Below are 18,040 nucleotides of genomic sequence, written 5' to 3'. Positions count from 1 at the left end.
GAAATTAATTGAAACATAACTTAAAAACAATCACTGAGAGAAGTTATTGCTCTGCTAGAAAAGCTTCCAAATGATTTCTGAGTGAAACAGCCAGGATATCCTACCATTATCTGTAGCATAACAGATGAGTGTGTTGAAGTTATTGTGTTGTGTGGAGATGGGAGGAAAACAGATGATTTGGCCTATCACATTCCTACACTGGCCAATGTGGGGAAGTGGTACCATAGCAACCAAATTATCAGCAGGCTCCATACTTCCTCCAAGAACAATCAGCTCTCGGATAGAGGCTGGTGGACTGACAAAGACGTCATTCCTGTAGTTGTATCTACCTCAAAAAATACTTCATGCTCCATTTGCAGAAGTCACAATTAAAAAACTTTCTGGAGAATTGTCGCTGCTGGTTAGTAAATGTGGATGAAGCAATTTCAACTGAGTGTTAAAGGATCTGTGTGGAGGGCTTGGCAGATATGTGGAGCTGTGTCATCTTGGCCTTGACGTCGCTGGCACCTTTGGCATTAAGTTTGGATACAAGAACTAAAGCCATTGCTAACATAACAAGGTTGAAACCGGTCTACAACTTTGGCAGGAGCTTTCTGGGCTTGGACAAATGCAATGCCTGTATAGGAACATCTCTGTGCAGGAAGTTCTTCAAAGAAGAAATCAGGTGAGATTAGAGGAAAAATGGATTGCAAAGGAACCATATTGGCTGACTATAAACTTCATTAGATATGAGAGCGAAATATATTCTCTTTGCCATAAATCTTAAGTATGAAGTCTGGACCTTTCAAAATATATGTTCACATTGAAAATGAAAAGTACGGCAATGTTCCTATAGTTTCTGGGACAGGGTGCGGTAAATTGTGTGGGTGTAGAAAAATATTGAAACTGTTCTCCACAATTTGATTCATTCTGCTCAGCAGAGGTGTAGCCCTATTTGGGATTTTGAATGTCATTGTCTTTGGCTGAATGTTCTGCTTGAATCACACAATTGGGAAGTATTTGGAATGTGATAAAAAACATCCTTGGAATGCAAAAGTGACGTGTGGGAATGCCCCCTTTGGGGTCACACCATCTCATTCAGTAGTTCAGGATGGAATTCCTCAAGATTGGAGAAATGTTGCGGGGGGGTGAGTTAAGGAGCACAGGGGTGGCACAACTGGGCAACTCCAAGGGTAGAGCAGAGAACTGGATTGTTTCTCCCCCTGTTCTTCCTTTTATATAACACTTTATTTGATGCTATGTGCAGGGTGGATATGGGCTCACTGTTGGTGGTTTCTCTTTTTAGTTTAAGGCCTAATATAAAATAAATTAAACTGAAATTTTATTTATCAAGAAAGTTCTGAAATATTCTAGCGAGTGAGAATAAACTGGAGTTTATATTTTTGCTGTAAATGCATTCAATAAATGACAGAATTGCTGTTTCCCGATCCTCTCAGAATGAGAACTGTTTCCAGATCTCGTTACTTAATTGTTTTAACCCCTCCTCAACAAATATGTTCACTTCTTCCTCAATACTGCACTCTAATCATGAGAGTAAAAAGAACCATGATGCTGGAAATCTGATAATTAGTCAAAAATAATTGGGGGTGAAATTGATCTATTCCAGTAGCTCAAAATGGAAGCATAGCGAATCAGCTATTTTCTAGTGTAAAGCAACTGCTGATTGGCGATGAACCCATTTCACACGATTAGCACAGACCAGCTTCACCTCCTAGAGGGAGTTACCATCCTTGCCTGCCTATTTCATAAACTGAGTCGACTGTATTGCAGACGATACTGAAAAAGTAGGAAGGTTTTCAATTAAAAAAGAACGAGGGAGACAAAAGAAACTTCCCATGGTAATGGATGTGAAATGTCCACAGGGAGAGATACTGAATGATGTCCATTGCACTAAATGTGTATTTCCTACCAGTTAATCATGTACCACAATGGTACCTGCTTTGAACAACTATTGTCTGGTCTCCCTCCTCAAGGACATTGATTAGAAAGGCAATGTTTCATAGGTCTGAGCACGCAATATTAAAAAAAATGAAGAAAGTACAATTTGGCTTCATCAAGTCCATTCCTTTCAATAAACTCAGGTGTGTCTTCCTTTTACAAACTTCCTAAACCTCTCCCTAAGGAGTAACTTGGATTTATATAGTGCCTTCAACATAATAAAAAAGTCCAAGGCAGCTCTTTGAAGGAGTCACATGTGCTGTAGATAAAGAGGAACTAGTGGATGTACTGTACTTTCCAAAGGCATTTGATAAGTTACCACATCAAAGGTTATTGTGTAAAATAAAAGCTCATGGCATAGGGGGTAACATATTGACATGGATTGAACATTGGCTAGTTAACAGGAAATAGGGAGTTGGTATAAATGGGTCCTTTACTGTTTGGCAGGATGTAATGAGTGGTGTGCCACAGGGATCAGTGCTGGAGCCTCAACTTTTTATAATTTATATAAATGACTTGGAGGAAGGCACTGAAGAAGTGGTCGCTAAATTTACTGATGACACGAAGATGGGTAGGAAAGTAACTGGTGAAGCGGACATATGGAGGCTACAAAGGGACATATAAATAGATTAATTGGATAGGCAAAGCTCTGGAGAATGGAGTATAATGTGGGCAAAAGTGAAATTCTCCATTTTGGTAGGAAGAATAAAAAAGTTTGTCTAAAATGGTGAGAGATTGCAGGGATCTGAGATTCGGAAGGATCTAGGTGTTCTAGTGCATGAATCACATAGCTAGAATACAGGTACAGCAAGTAATTAAAGCTAATAAAATGTTATTGTTTATTGTGAGGTGAAGTGATTACAAAAATAAGGAGGTAATTCTTCAGTTGTACACGGCATTGGTGAGGCCATATCTAGAGTACTGTGTACAGTAATGGACTCCTTATTTAAGGAAAGATGTAAATGTGTTAGAAGCAGTTCAGAGAAAGTTTACTAGACTAATACTTGGAATAGGTGGGTTGTCTTATGAGGAAAGGTTGAACACATTAGGCTTGCATCCTCTGGAATTTAGAAGAGTAAGAGGGGACTTGATTGAAACATAAGATTCTGAGGAGTACTGACAGGGTGCATATGGAGAAGATGTTTCCTCTTGTGGGAGAATCTAGCACTAGGGGCCACTGTTTAAAAATAAGGGGTCACTCATGTAAGACAGAGATTAAGGGATTTTTTTTCCTCTTAGAGGGTTGTGAGTTTTTGGAGCCCTCTTCCACAAAAACAGTGGAAGTGGAGTCTTTGAATATTTTTAAGGCAGAACTAGATAAATTCGTGATGAACAAGGGGGTGAAAGGTAGACAGGAATGTGGAGTTGAAGTTACAACTAGACCAGCCATTATCTTATTGAATGGCGGAGCTGACCCAAAGGGTCAAGTAGTCTACTCCTGCTCCTAATTCGTATGTTTGTATGAGGCCTTGGAGTGATTTGAAAACAAGGCTGGGAATTTCAAAGTCAAGACATTGTTTAACCAGGTGCCAGTGTTGGTCAGTGAACATTGGAGTGATGGGTGAATGAGACTTGGTATGAGCAAGGCAGCAGAAATTTGGATGAACTCAAGTTCCCTGAGGATAGAACGTGTGCGACAGTCTAGGAGTGCATTGACACGGTCAAGTCTAGAGATAACACAGGCGTGGATGATCAGTTCAGTGACAGATGAACAGAGTCAGAATTGGATGTTACTGAGGTGGAAATAAGCAGTCTTAGTAATGGCGCAGATATATAGTGGGAACATAAGTTGGGGTAAAATATAATATCAAAGCTGCAAACAGTCTGGTTCAGCCTCAGATTGTTGCCAGCAGAGGGATGAAGTCAGGGGTGAAGGAACAAAGATTGTAGAACAGACTAAATGGCTTTCGCCTTCCCAATATTAAGTTGGAGGAAATTTCTGCACATCCAGCACTGGACGTGGGACAAACAGTCTGACAATTTAGCAACAGTGTAGGGGTCGAGAGGGGTGGCGGGTGAGGTAGAGCTTGGTGGTGACAGCATACATGTGGATACCAACACCATGGGCAGAATTCTCCCATTCCCACACGGTGGGTTTGGTGGCGAGCAGCAGCGGAGAATCTGATGGGAGCCCAAAAAAAACCAAAAGCTGCTGGCGTAAAATCATGTTGCAGTTCTTCCAATGGTGGGTCGGTCTTCCCGCTGAGAGGTGGTGTGAACTCTGGTAATAGTTGTTTGCTGCTGGGGCAGGGACTGAAACCTGATTGGAGGGAATTGAATGTGGAGTTCAATTTCAAAACCAGTTTTTCCTTCACAACTCAAAGAAAACTCCTAAATAGGAAAATGAAACTGAACCCTCGTGAAGAACAACTGAGTTCTGCAACAAAGACAACTAATTTGTATGATGATGTCATCTGTAAACACATGAATAGTGAAAGGATAAAGATTTGTATCAGGTCAAAGCAGCGTGTACAGGAGCACATACTCCATTTCCATGTTTCTAATTCTCTGATACAAATTATTCTATTTCTTGCAGATTTGAGAATTGGATGTCTGCAGCATTAAAGCTCCCTCCGAGCCACAAGACAACGTATTTTGCAAATTACACAGCTGACGCTGAGAGCTGGAAGCCAGTGGTCATCTCTCGGTTACAAAGCAAGTTTCAGAATGAACTTTCTGATAGGAAAATTTGCACTTCAGCATCAAAGAAAGCTGCATGCAGCATTGAAAATGTTCTGAGACGCACAGAGCGTTTCCAGAAATGGCTGACAGCTGATCGGCTCACTGCTGAGCTGGTTCAGGTACGTTACTGGACCACTAGGTACAGAATATACGACTGAATCTCTCCAATTGTACTCAACTAAAATGATCAAGTTCATGGCTACTATTTCATATAGAGTCATAGAGGTTTACAGCATGGAAACAGGCCCTTTGGCCCAACTTGTCCATGCCGCCCTTTTTTTAAAAACCCCTAAACTAATCCCAATTGCCCGCATTTGGCCCATATCCCTCTATACCCATCATACCCATGTAACTATCTAAATGCTTTTTAAAAAATAAAATTGTACCCGCCTCTACTACTACCTTTGACAGCTTGTTCCAGACACTCACCACCCTCTGTGTGAAAGAATTGCCCCTCTGGACACTTTTGTATCTCTCCCCTCTCACCTTAAACCTATGCCCTCTAGTTTTAGACTCCCCTACCTTTGGGAAAAGATATTGACTATCTACCTTGTCTATGCCCCTCGTTATTTTATAGACCTCTAGAAGATCACCCCTCAGCCTCCTACGCTCCAGAGAAAAAAGTCCCAGTCTATTCTTCTTGCTATTGCCTTGTTTACACCTAATATTTAAGCCATAATGGGACCAAATCTGCATTGATGATTTAGAACATAGAACAGTACAGCACAGAACAGGCCCTTCGGCCCACAATGTTGTGCCGAGCTTTATCTGAAACCAAGATCAAGCTATCCTACTCCCTATCATCCTGGTGCGCTCCATGTGCCTATCCAATAACCGTTTAAATGTTCCTAAAGTGTCTGACTCCACTATCACTGCAGGCAGTCCATTCCACACCCCAACCACCCTCTGCGTAAAGAACCTACCTCTGATATCCTTCCTATATCTCCCACCATGAACCCTATAGTTATACCCCCTTGTAATAGCTCCATCCACCCGAGGAAATAGTCTTTGAACGTTCACTCTATCTATCCCCTTCATCATTTTATAAACCTCTATTAAGTCTCCCCTCAGCCTCCTCTGCTCCAGAGAGAACAGCTCTAGCTCCCTCAACCTTTCCTCATAAGACCTACCCTCCAAACCAGGCAGCATCCTGGTAAATCTCCTCTGCACTCTTTCCAGCGCTTCCACATCCTTCTTATAGTGAGGTGACCAGAACTGCACACAATATTCCAAATGTGGTCTCACCAAGGTCCTGTACAGTTGCAGCATAACCCCACGGCTCTTAAACTCCAACCCCCTGTTAATAAAAGCTAACACACTATAGGCCTTCTTCACAACTCTATCCACTTGAGTGGCAACCTTTAGAGATCTGTGGATATGAACCCCAAGATCTCTCTGTTCCTCCACAGTCTTCAGAACCCTTCCTTTGACCCTGTAATCCACATTTAAATTAGTCCTACCAAAATGAATCACCTCACATTTATCAGGGTTAAACTCCATTTGCCATTTTTCAGCCCAGCTTTGCATCCTATCTATGTCTCTTTGCAGCCTACAACAGCCCTCCACCTCATCCACTACTCCACCAATCTTGGTGTCATCAGCAAATTTACTGACCCACCCTTCAGCGCCCTCCTCTAAGTCATTAATAAAAATCACAGAGCAGAGGACCAAGCACTGATCCCTTTGATCTCTTTGATCTACCACTGTTTGTCCACTGGCTTCAATTTTCCAGCGCACTTTGATTTAAGTGACCAGAGTCCCTCACAGAATTAACCAAGCACCTCACCCAAAGAGTGGACTCTACAGTAGTAATGATGGAAAAAAACTGTCGGCAATCATTGTCGCAACTTCTCTGAAACTTGTGTCCACACATGCGCAGCTAAATGTGGAAATCCAGAGATTGCTCTTAGTGATTCTTTGCTTGTGTTGCACTGTTGAAGTTCCCCCAATAAATCAATTAGAAATCACTGAACTGATGAGAACGCCCCAATTAGTCTCGGTGTAAAACCTTTGAAAAGGTTGCACCTTGTTGGATGAGATGGAAGTGTATTTTAACAATGTACTAAAGTTCATAATTACCTCTGAACAACGACTCCAGCCCTGAGAGAATAATATTATATTTGTGGATTGTCATAGTTCTCCATTATGATTATTATGCCATTTTTTAAAATGTATATGACTGATATTTCAGTTTCTGCATTAACCGCATGTGTATGTCCCAGTAAGTAATTTTGCTCTCTGTAAAATTTAAATTAATGTGAAGAACAATTAATGCATTTGCTTGGTTTGCAGTTACTTCAATGCTTCAGGCTACTTACCCCGCTTGATGGTATCACTGATGCAGGAACCTTGAAATCCATTTCCCTTGGTGCCTGATACAAGCTATTGGTGGGAAGTCCACACCCCCATGGAGATCAATAGATTTTTATGGGCAGCATTCTTTGAGGACTTCAGCAAGCACTGTCATTTCACTGCTGTCTATGAAATCTGAGCCCAAATGGTTCAGCATGAAGTCCATCGTTAAATAGGATAGGATTTTACTGCATTTGTATAGGGTGTTGATGCGGCCACATTTGGAGTATTGTGTACAGTTTTGGTGTCCTTATCTGAGGAGGGATGTCCTTGCTATAGAGGGAGTGCAGCGAAGGTTTACCAGGCTGATTCCTAGGATGGCAGGTCTGTCGTATGAGGAGAGACTAAGTTGGTTAGATTGTAATTATTAGAGTTGAGAAGAGCGAGAGGGGATCTCATAAAAACTTATAAAAATTCTAACAGGGGGGGGGGGGGGGGGGGGGGGGGGGAGTCCAGAACTAGGGGTCATAGTTTGAGGATAAGGGGTAAACCTTTTAGAACTGAGCTGAGAAGAAATATCATTACCCAGAGTGGTGAATGTCGAGAATTCACTACCACAGAAAGTAGATGTGTGATTTCAAGAAGAAATTAGATATGGCTCTAGAGGCTGAAGGGATCAAGGGATATGGGGGGAAAGGTGGATAAGGATATTGAACATGATCAGCCATGATCATAATGAATGGCGGAGCAGGCTTGAAGGGCCGAATGGCCTACTCCTGCTTCTAGTTTGTGATTTTACCACCTATGAACAGTATAATGTATTAAAATTGAAGCTGGTCCTGCAAAATGGCTGAGTGATTTTAGTTTTACTGAATATTGCTGCACTGCTGTGTGCAACTCATGGAGCTTCTTCTATATTGCCATGTGTTTTTTTTCTAAATCACAGAGTCTCCCTAGCCCTTTACTGAGATGTCCATCCCAACGCCTGCTGGACCGGATTGTTCGGCGTTACGCTGAAGTGAGGGATTCAGGCAGTGTCCTGATGCGACATTTCTCTGATCGGGACAAATTACGCCTGCTCTATACCCTGTCTGTCAACACCCACCCCATTGTCCTGCAGGTACAATTCCTTACAATTACAGTTCACTTTTAACGTCACTGCTCTCTTCCTGAGTGAGATATAAATTTTACTCAGGAATCAAACTTTATCATAAAAAATTTAACATATTTGAATATAATCTGTTTTGTCTTCAAGATAAAATAGAAATAAGAAATTAAACAAGAGTTCAGATATTGAAATGGACTTCCAAGGATTTATAAATTGGTATCTGCCTATTCACATGGTAACATAAAAGTGCATTCAGTAATCAAATTCTATTATCCCTTGACCTCTTTACTGACTTAATGAGGACACAAAACGAGAACCAAATGCTGTAGCACCTTGTCAAATCGCTGTATGGCACGTCCACAAGGTCTCCTTTATCCCATGTTGTTTGTTACTTCCTCAAAGAATTCCAATAAAATAGTCAAACATGATTTTCCTTTCGCGAAACCATGTTGACTTTGCCTGATTGCACTGAGATTTTCTGAGATTAACCTCCTTAATAATAGATTCCAGCAATTCTCTTATGACAGATGTTATGCTGTATGTCCTGTATTTTCCCTCTTTCGGTCTCCCTTCTTTCTTAGAGGAGTCATGTTCACTATTTTCCAATCCGATGGGACTTTTCCAAAATTTTGGAAAATTAAAACCAATGCATCTAACATCCCAGTAGCCACTTATTTCAAGATCCCAGAATGCATGCCATCAGGTCTGGGGGACTTGTCAGCCTTTATTTTTAATAATTTCCTCAGTATCCTTTCTCTGGTGATTGTAACTGTTAAAAGTTACTCCCTCCCTGTCACTCCTGATTCAATTATTTCTGGGATGTTACTTGTATCCTCTACAGTGAAGACAGATACAAAAGATCTATTCAATTCATCCACCATTTCCTGAGTATCCATTATTAATTCCCGACACTCACTCGCTAGAGGACCAATGTTACTTACTCTTTTCCTTTTCAAATACCTGTAGAAATTCTTATGTTTCTAGCTAGCATTCTCTCATCCTCTATTTTCACCATCCTATTAATCATTGTCATTCTTTGCTGTTCTTTACATTCCATCCAATCTTCTGACTTGCCACTTACTTTTGCGGAATTACGTGTCTTTTCTTTCAATTTAATACTATCTTTGACTTCCTTAGTTAGTTACAAATGGTGCTTCCCGACAGTCTTTTTTTTCTCAATGAAATGTATCTTTTCTGAGTATTCTGAAGTATCTCCTTAAATGTCAGATACTGCATCTTGACTGATCTATCCCTTAACTTAATTTCCTAATTCATTTTAGCCAGCTGTTTTCATGCCTTCATAATCACCCTTATTTAAGTTTAAAACACTAGTCTTAGATCCCCTGTCCTTCAAACTTTGTGAAATTCAATCATATTATGATCACTGTCACCGAGGAACACTTTTCGCTATAAGGTCACTAGTTAATTTTGCCTCAGTGCACATTTTCAGATCTCGTATCGCCAGTTCTCTGGCTGATTCTAGAAAGTGCTACTCTAAGAAACTGTTTTGAAAACACGACGATTTCATCAAACAGGCTACCTTTGCCAATCTGGCTCATCCACTCTATATGTAGATTGAAGTCGCCCATGGTTATCACCATGCCAATCACACAAGCCCCCATTATTTCTTCCTATATCTCATGTGGTTACTGTTCGGGGGCCTTTAAACTCACACAGATGACTTCTTACTGTTTCTCATCTCTACCCAATCCGATTCTATATCTTAATTTCCAGAACTAAGGTAATCTCTTTCTCTATTATACCAATGTCATCTTTAATTAACAGAGCTCCCCTTCCACCTTTTCCCAGCTTCCTGTCCTTCCTAAATGTAATGTACTCTTAAGTCTCAGTCTTTGCCATCCTGTAACCATGTCTTGCATTCACACCTTCCTGTTCCCACCCACTAACCAGAACTACTTCTGGATCAAAATGTTCAGGTAACCCTTGCCCTGCCTGATGCCCTACAATGCCCACACCTCAGAGTCCAGCTCAACAGCTGTGAACTGAAGTTCCTGGAGTTGAAATCTACTATAGATATGGTTGTGTGGGATTGCAGTGCTGTCCATAATGCCCACATGCTGCAGTAGTGCTATGGGAAAAGCAGGGTAGTAGGACAAAATGAGTTATTCTTGCTGAGAGCCACAAACATAGCAAGCTGAATGGCATCCCTCTGTGCTGTAACCATTCTATGATTCTATAATTTCAGTGTCCTTATGCACACATAATGGACAGTTAACGTGTAGTTACAGCAAAAGCAGAGAAAATCCTGAGGCCAATAAAGGACAGTTACTCTCCAGTGATCAAAAAGAGTCCAGGAAATCACATGGATCATAAAGCCTTATGGATGATTCAATCTCTGGCCCAGTCAAGAACCAGTCCAATTCCTTCTTGATGGCAAAATGGCAGCACTGACTGCATCAGCACTACATTATTAACCTCCTTTAATTACTCTATCTTGTTTGTAAGGGACAGAACTGCTTAACAATTCTTTCAATTAATTAGAATTACAAAAGAAAACCCACTATTGTTCTGCAAAATTGACAGTGGTTCTCTTTCAGCTTTTCCCAGGGGCAGAAGGATGGCCATTTGTGCGATACTTTGGATCTTGCGGTCGAGTAATTGTGACTCCGTGGACGCTTCCGATCAGGGAATTTTATAATGCGTCTCTGGAGGTTACTGCAGACGTGGCCTACCAGCTCCTGCAAATCACTCACTCTCTGAGAAACAATGACTTGAATTATTTTTTCTACTATACCAGCATCCATGATAATATGTTTGGCACTTTTGAGGATGGACGTCTTTACATCATAGATACCAGTGCAATAGGTATCATTGATAAACAGGAAGGTAGGTATTCTTGCTTTTTTTTAGTTAACAGGCTATATTACCATCTATTACCATGAAATACTGTCTAAATTGTGTAATGTTTTTGTACAGTTCACTGTTATTCCATCCTCCTCCCTGGTAGCTTCTGAGGGTGAGCCGTTCCATTCACAATTTTGGAATCATATTTGATTCTGAGATGAGTTTCCAACCATATATCCACACCAGGACCACCTACCTCCCATTGCCTGATTCCACCCCTGCTTCAGCTCATCTGCTGCTAAAACCATCATCCATGCCTTTGTTACCTCCAAACTCTACTCTTAGTCAGACTCTTATCAGCCATGATTGAATGGTGGAGCAGACTCGATGGGCCAAGTGGCCTAATTCTGCTCCTATGTCTTATGGTCTATCTTCTACCCTCCAGAAACCTAAGTTCATCCAAAGCTCTGCTGCGTCTTTCCTAACATATCAAAGTCCTGTTCGCCCCTCACTGAGCTACACTGACACCCAGTTGAGCAATGTCTCAAATTTAAAATTTTCATCGTCATTCTCAAATCCCCACAGAGCCTTTATTTTTCTGCAATCTCCTCCAGCTCCACAACCTTCCAAGCAAGGGCTCCAATTCTGGCCTCTTGCTCATCCCAGATTTTAATTGCTCCGCCACTGGGTGGCCAAGCTTTCAGCCGCTGGGGATTTAAGCTCTGAAATTCCCTCCCCTCAATCTCTCCACCTATCTACCTTTTTCCTTCCTTAAGACGCTCCTTAAAATGTTGCTCTTTGACCGAGTATTTTGGTCATCTGCTTTAACATTTTATGAGGCTCAGTGTCAAACTTTGTTTGATAATGCTCCTATGAAGCACCTTGGGATGTTTTGTGATGTTGAAGGTGCAATATTAAGTTTGTTATATCAATTGTTTTTTAAAGTTTACATTACTTTTATATATTTTGAATTTCTGATATATTTTAATGAGCCATTTTGTAGCATTCATCACTCCTTCAGTTGTGCAACCTGTGCTTGCTCAACTGAGTCATTCCACTCTTTAATTGTCCTCACTTCTACTTGAATACATCTTAAAGAAGGCATTTCCTTTATAAGAACATAATGTAGCATGAATAATATTAGCAAAAATACTATTTAATGTGATAATCCAAATTTAGCACAATAGTTAAGCTAATTAGCTAGCTAGCTTTGGGCAAGTTAAACAATATGCAGGTAAGTAACTTTTCACTACAAAAAACATAAGCCTAGATGGGGAAACAGTGTATAGCTCTCGAGCTCAAATGAGTTCTGTTATAATTCATTGACTTTTTATATATCTGGGACCACAAATCAAGGCCCTCAAAGGAATGTGAGCAAAGTCATACTAACTGATTGACATGGGTGAGTGAAGCTCATCTCAGAGTACTATTTCCTTCATTTACCCATACATTTTATCTTCCTCATTTAAGATCTCCGCACTAAATCTCACACTGTAAGATATATGGGCTGTGATTTTCCAGCCAAATGACTAAGTGTCATAATGGTGAGTAACCCGGAGTGATCTGCACCGGTCTGTCCGGACCACGACCATCCTGCACTCAGTCACTTTTTGGGAGAGCGCTGGTACTGCCTGCCACCCCCCCCCCCCCCCTCCTCTCCCCCAGTATGTTTTCCCACCCCCCCTCCCCAACATGGACCACTGGCATTGGGGCCCTCCAAATGGGTCCCCCTTCATGACCCCCAACATGCCCCGGCTTCATGCCCCACCCCTTCATGAATCCCCCGTCATAGCCCCTGTCGTAGGCCCCCTCATCACAGCCTGATCTCAAGCCTCACCCAGGCCCCACCCCTGGAAAACTGGCAGTGCCCAACTGGAACAGCCAGTGTGGCACTTCCATGGTGTCAGGTAGGCATTGCCAGACAGGCACTGACCAGCTACTTCCCTGACCAACCGGGTCTCCAATGGCTTCCTAGCCCCTCAGCGTGGCTATCATGCCTGGTCTCCACTAGTGGAAATCAGAAGTGATTCTCACCGGGCTTGCGTTGCGCCCGAGGGTTCGAAGATTCCAGGAGTTGGGAGAATCCGGCATCAAACATACTTAGTTTAATTAAATGCTACTTTAAATATAATAAATAGCATTGTGCTCTCTGGGTAAGATCCGGTTTGCACCAGTAGAAAGGGGCCTGGGCAATTGCAAACCATTTGGCTCAAAACCAGTTTTTAGGCCCACACGCTATTTTCTGGGATCAGTGTGATCTGCGCCAGGCACAGCAAGGTTGGAAAATCACCCCCATGGGTTCTTTCTTATTGGGCAAGATAAGCTCGCAAGTCACCATCTTCTCTTTAAGCCTGACTTTTGTATTTCAATCGTAATAGTTAGAATGAGACTACGTTCAACTTCTGCTCTTTCAAAACATATTTAACCTTTTTATTGTCCATGTCTTCTGACCTTATCAATTCAAATAAGTTTTAAATACATCTCAAGACAAGTATAGTTTCAAATTAAAAGCAGTAACATCTAAAAAAAAGTGATACATACAGCCGATTCATTTCATGTGATAAAATATTGCAGATACTGAAGATCTGAAATGAAAATGGAAAGTGCTGGAACAACTTCTCAGGTCCGGGAGCATCTGTGGAGAGAGAAACAGAGTTAATGCTTTGAGTCAAATATAACTTCTTCAGCCAAAGGAGAAAATGCTGGAAAATCTCAGCAGGTCTGGCAGCATCTGTAGGGAGAGAAAAAAGCTGACGTTTTGAATCCAGATGACCCTTTGTCAAAGCAAGGACATCCTGCTTTGACAAAGAGTCATCTGGACTCGAAACGTCAGCTTTTTTTGCTCCCTACAGATGCTGCCAGACCTGCTGAGATTTTCCAGCATTTTCTCTTTTGGTTTCAGATTCCAGCATTCACAGTAATTGGCTTTTATGACTTCTTCAGAACTGAGGAGGTAGAAATGTTGCGGATTTTATGCTGTTGAAAATGTGGGTGAGGGTCACAGTGGATCAAAAGAGATCAGGTATAGGTTTGAGGTCAGGGGAGATTAAATGACAACGATATCAAAGGGAGTGGTAAGGATAATGTTAAAGAAACAAAGCATTGGCCCCGAGGTGGTGTTAATAGCAGAATAAAGGTCAACACTGAATGAAAATAAAAACATGAGAATTTTACACATTTGAGCATTTGAGGGAAAAAGTTTCAAAGTTAGAGACAGAGTTCATGGTCTGAAGTTGTTGAACACTATAGAGTTCAGAAGGCTGTAAAATAACTAATCGGAAGATAAGGTACTGTTCCTCCAACTTGCATTGGACCTCACTGGAACATTGTGACAGGTCAAGGTCAAAACTGTAAGCATGAGAGCGAGTTGGTGAATTGGAATGGCAAGCGATTAGAAGTTTTGGGTCATGCCTGTGGACCAAGCAAAGGTATTCCACAAAACAGTCACCCAGCCTGCATTTAGTCTCGCTATTAAGTTATTAATTCCCTATTGGCTATTGTTGTGGTGTACTTCTTCCAACTAACCACAGGACAGCAAGCGACAGGCTATTATAGTTTATTCATGATTCGAGCATGAAGGGAACTACCCCGAAGAAACCTCTGGAGTAACACGTTTCCCTAACACAGCTGTCAGCTCTAACACAGCAATCTCTGCTTCAGATACAGACTGCTATAGAGTTAGTACAAAGGACATTGTTTTAAAATTCTGATCTTGCTAGCGCAAGCTTATTATTAAACCTGCACTGCTTTGACAAAATCCTGGCCACAGTGCAAACATTCCAACTCATTTTTAATTTGTGTCATCTGTGGTCATAAAAATACTGGTTTAGCATTTCTCAGATAAAATCATCTGGATTCTTGAATGAGTTGGTTCTGATTTTGCTCCGTGCCCCTCTCTCATTCAAGCCATCTGCTGCAGTAAGAACTCCGAGTTACCGATTTGAACTAAATTGATTGTTCTTTCAGCGCCAAGCTAGTTTTATGTTTGCGTATATTTAATCACATATAATGCATGATTCCATGTGCTATGTCTCTGCAGATAAGGAATTTGTCCAAGAAACAGCTGGGAAAAAAGATGTCTTCTCTTGTTTAGCTTCAGACTGTAAAACAGACCTTTCCCCTTGTGGGAAGATCAACGAGGCACAGAACTTTATAAAGATTTGCAAGGACATCCTGTCTCACTTACTAGCAGGCAAATTCAGTTCATCTCCATCGCTCCAGAAGAAAATAGACAGATTTCTGAAGCTCTGCAGTGATGAGACGCTCTCAACCAAGGTTATCCTCGAGGCAGCTGGCTGGCTTATGGAACTGTTAAAATCCCAGCGCTCTTGTGATCCTCGTTTTGAATACAGATATCCAGAATGTAAATACATTAAAGGTTATTGATATCCAATTTACTGTTATGTGTTTTGATTTTTTTTAAAGGCAAGAGAAAAACTACAGAGATTTATGAGTTTGTTGAAACTGAATTGAAAGATTGGTCTTGATAATAATTGCATTGCAACATGGATGTCACCTGGGTTGTACATTACAGCTGCGGTTATGTTATTTAACTGGTAATCCAATAGTATGAACCAATAATCCAGAGAACCCAAGTTCAATTTCCATCATGGCAGTTTGGGAATTTGAATTCAGTTTTCAAAACAACAATCTGAAAATAAAAAGCTGGTGTCAGTCAAAGTCACCTTGAAGTTGTTCAACTGTCAGGAAAACTCAGCTGATTCAGTAATGTTCCTTAGGGGCCAAGACCTGCCACTTTACCTGATTTGGCCTGTCTGTGACTCCAGTCCCATACCCAACATGTTCGATTCTTAACTGCAACCAAACGCATTGCTTGTATCCAAGGCATTTGCTGCCAGCCTTACCAGCAACACACACAATGAATTGAAGATATGTCAACTTAGTTCAGTTGGAAATATTGTTCCCTCCAAATCAGAATGTGTGCATTCGGCCCAAGCCAGAATGTGAGTGCATACCGTAAGAAGGGAATGCTGCATTATTGCAGATGCAAGAGCTTAAACAAAGGTGCTAGCTGCTTACTCAAGACAAGCTGTAGTAACTATTGCTTTATAAAAAGAGCAAGGAGACCTGGTCAACATTTCTCTTTCCTCAGTACCACCGATAGAAAAACACCTTTATGGGGATGTAGCTGATATCTTTCTCCAATACAAGAAACAATTACTGCACTTCAAAGAGTAATTCATGCCCTGAAAAGCATGAAATGTTTGGAAACAACAATGTGGTATATAAAATTTTAGTATTAATCAAAAATTCCCCCCTAGCAATGCTCACAGTGTGTTACGAGAGTAACTGGAGTGACTGGAATGTAGAAACAATCTTGTCTGTCAGAGGCCAGGAGTCAATTCCAGCACAACTGATTTTTTCTATATTTGTAGGACCTGGCCGTCACTGGCAGACCAGCATTTATTGCCCATCCCTGAGAGTCAACCACATTCCTGTGGCTCTGGAGTCACATGTAGGCCAGACAAGGTAAGGAGAGCAAATTTCCTTCCCTAAAGGATAGTAGTGAACCAGATGGGTTTTTCTGACAATCAACAATGGTTTCATGGTCATCAGTAGATTCTTAATTCCAGATATTTTTTATTGAATTCAAATTCCATCATTGCCACGGTGGGATTCGAACCCTAATCCCCAGAACATGATCTGAGTTTCAGGATTAATAGTCTGGCGATAATACCACTAGGCCATCGCCTCCCCAACCAACATCTTTTTAACCCGCTGAGTAATCTTCACTTGGAAATGTTTAGTTAGACAAACTAAACAATCGCTGCTCCAGGCTGAATAGCCATCAAATATTTCAGGGTCCTCCAACGTCAATCTGGTTCCTGATTGTTTCATTCCATTGTCAACGCAGGATTTAATCTATCAAATTTGGTGCAAGCAGATTACGCTTATCGGAGGCTTCACCTGATAGGACAGCAGGGGTAAATTTTGCAAAAGGTAATATGAATTTATTTTGTTATGATGTCATTTATTGCCCCTTATTGACTTGCACTCTTCAATTTGCTCCAATTATGAACTGATACATGGAAATACATGCTCCCACCAGTGGAGAAGTGACCCAATGGCAAAGGCAGAATCAGAGAGGCTCCCCATCGTACTGAAAACCAGCATCATCCTGCTCCAGTATTTAGCACCAGAGCAGGGTGAAAGTTTATTCCCAAATCCATGTAGAGAAGGAAACAGCTTCCGTTCTTGAGCTGAATTTACAATTCATGATCAGAGAGGATCAGGTCAAAGACGTTTGAAATATATATCCAATGACCTTGGTCCATATTTGCTAGGTATAAGCTGAGGTCTCACTGGGGCCTCCCTCCCAAATCCTCATGTCTAGAACCTGCTGCCTTGTGCCCTTGGAACCTGTAAAATTAAAAATGTGGCATTAGGTGTGGGTGAATCAGTGCCTGACAATTTTAATATCGAAAACTCCTATCACAGTATGTCTTATAGCCAATATTAAGATTATAGCTGTGGCTCAGCCAGTAGCATGCTTAACCAGAATCATGTGACTCGAGGTAAGTTCCACTTCAGAGCTTGAGCACAAAATAAAACAAAGCCAACACTCCAGTGCAGCACTGAGGGAATACTGAGGGACTGTTGGAGGTATTGTCTTATGAACAGGACATTAAACTGAGGCTCAATCTGCCCTTTCAGGTGGATGTAAAAGATTCCACAATGCTTTTTTGAAGACAAATAGGAGATTATCCCTGCTGCCCTGACCAACATTTATCCCTCAATCAACATCACCAAAACAGATTATCTGGTCTTTTTTACACTGCTGTTTGTGGGAGTTGGCTGTGCACAAATTGGCTATGATGTGGAGTTGCTGGCGTTGGACAAATTGGCTGCCAGATCTCCCACATTATAACAATGACCACACTTAATTAGCTGTAAAACCTACAGCGCATGTACTGCAGCATTTCATGAAGGCAGCTCATTACCACCTTCTCAAGGGCAATGAGGGATGGTCAATAAATGCTGGCCAGCCAGCAACACCCATGTCCCACAATTGAATTTAAAAAGTGCATTGAGATGTGTGGTGGTCAGGAAAGACAAGTCTTTCTATCTTACACTGAAGTCAGGATGAGAATAAAACATGAAACTTGTATACCATATTGAATACAGCAGAGTGATGTAGTGGATCTTCCAATATTCCCTATTCTAAACTTACTATGACCTGCATTTGGAAGATAT

The 18,040-nt window shown here is 41.3% G+C and overlaps 1 protein-coding gene across 1 annotated transcript; it reads left to right on the top strand.

Moving 5' to 3' along the window:
- Positions 1 to 278: 278 nt before the first annotated feature.
- dipk2b (divergent protein kinase domain 2B) lies at positions 279 to 15,356 on the top strand. The gene is made up of 5 exons (XM_078232618.1): positions 279 to 664; positions 4,475 to 4,739; positions 7,859 to 8,032; positions 10,579 to 10,867; positions 14,865 to 15,356. Exons 1-5 carry the CDS (start codon positions 468 to 470, stop codon positions 15,209 to 15,211), a joined length of 1,272 nt encoding a protein of 423 aa, XP_078088744.1. The 5' UTR covers positions 279 to 467; the 3' UTR covers positions 15,212 to 15,356.
- Positions 15,357 to 18,040: the final 2,684 nt, after the last annotated feature.

The sequence above is a fragment of the Mustelus asterias genome, chromosome 17 (assembly GCF_964213995.1).
Source record: "Mustelus asterias chromosome 17, sMusAst1.hap1.1, whole genome shotgun sequence".
Classification (NCBI taxonomy): Eukaryota; Metazoa; Chordata; class Chondrichthyes; order Carcharhiniformes; family Triakidae; genus Mustelus; species Mustelus asterias.
This window is presented reverse-complemented; position numbering and strand designations above follow the sequence as displayed.

What these genes read in the sequence shown, in the direction of transcription:
- dipk2b (XM_078232618.1), top strand. Translation starts at nt 468, where the DNA reads ATGTGGAGCTGTGTCATCTTGGCCTTGACGTCGCTGGCACCTTTGGCA. An exon ending in TTCTTCAAAGAAGAAATCAG is followed by an intron (nt 665 to 4,474) that starts GTGAGATTAGAG and finishes TATTTCTTGCAG; the next exon opens with ATTTGAGAATTGGATGTCTG. An exon ending in TCACTGCTGAGCTGGTTCAG is followed by an intron (nt 4,740 to 7,858) that starts GTACGTTACTGG and finishes TCTAAATCACAG; the next exon opens with AGTCTCCCTAGCCCTTTACT.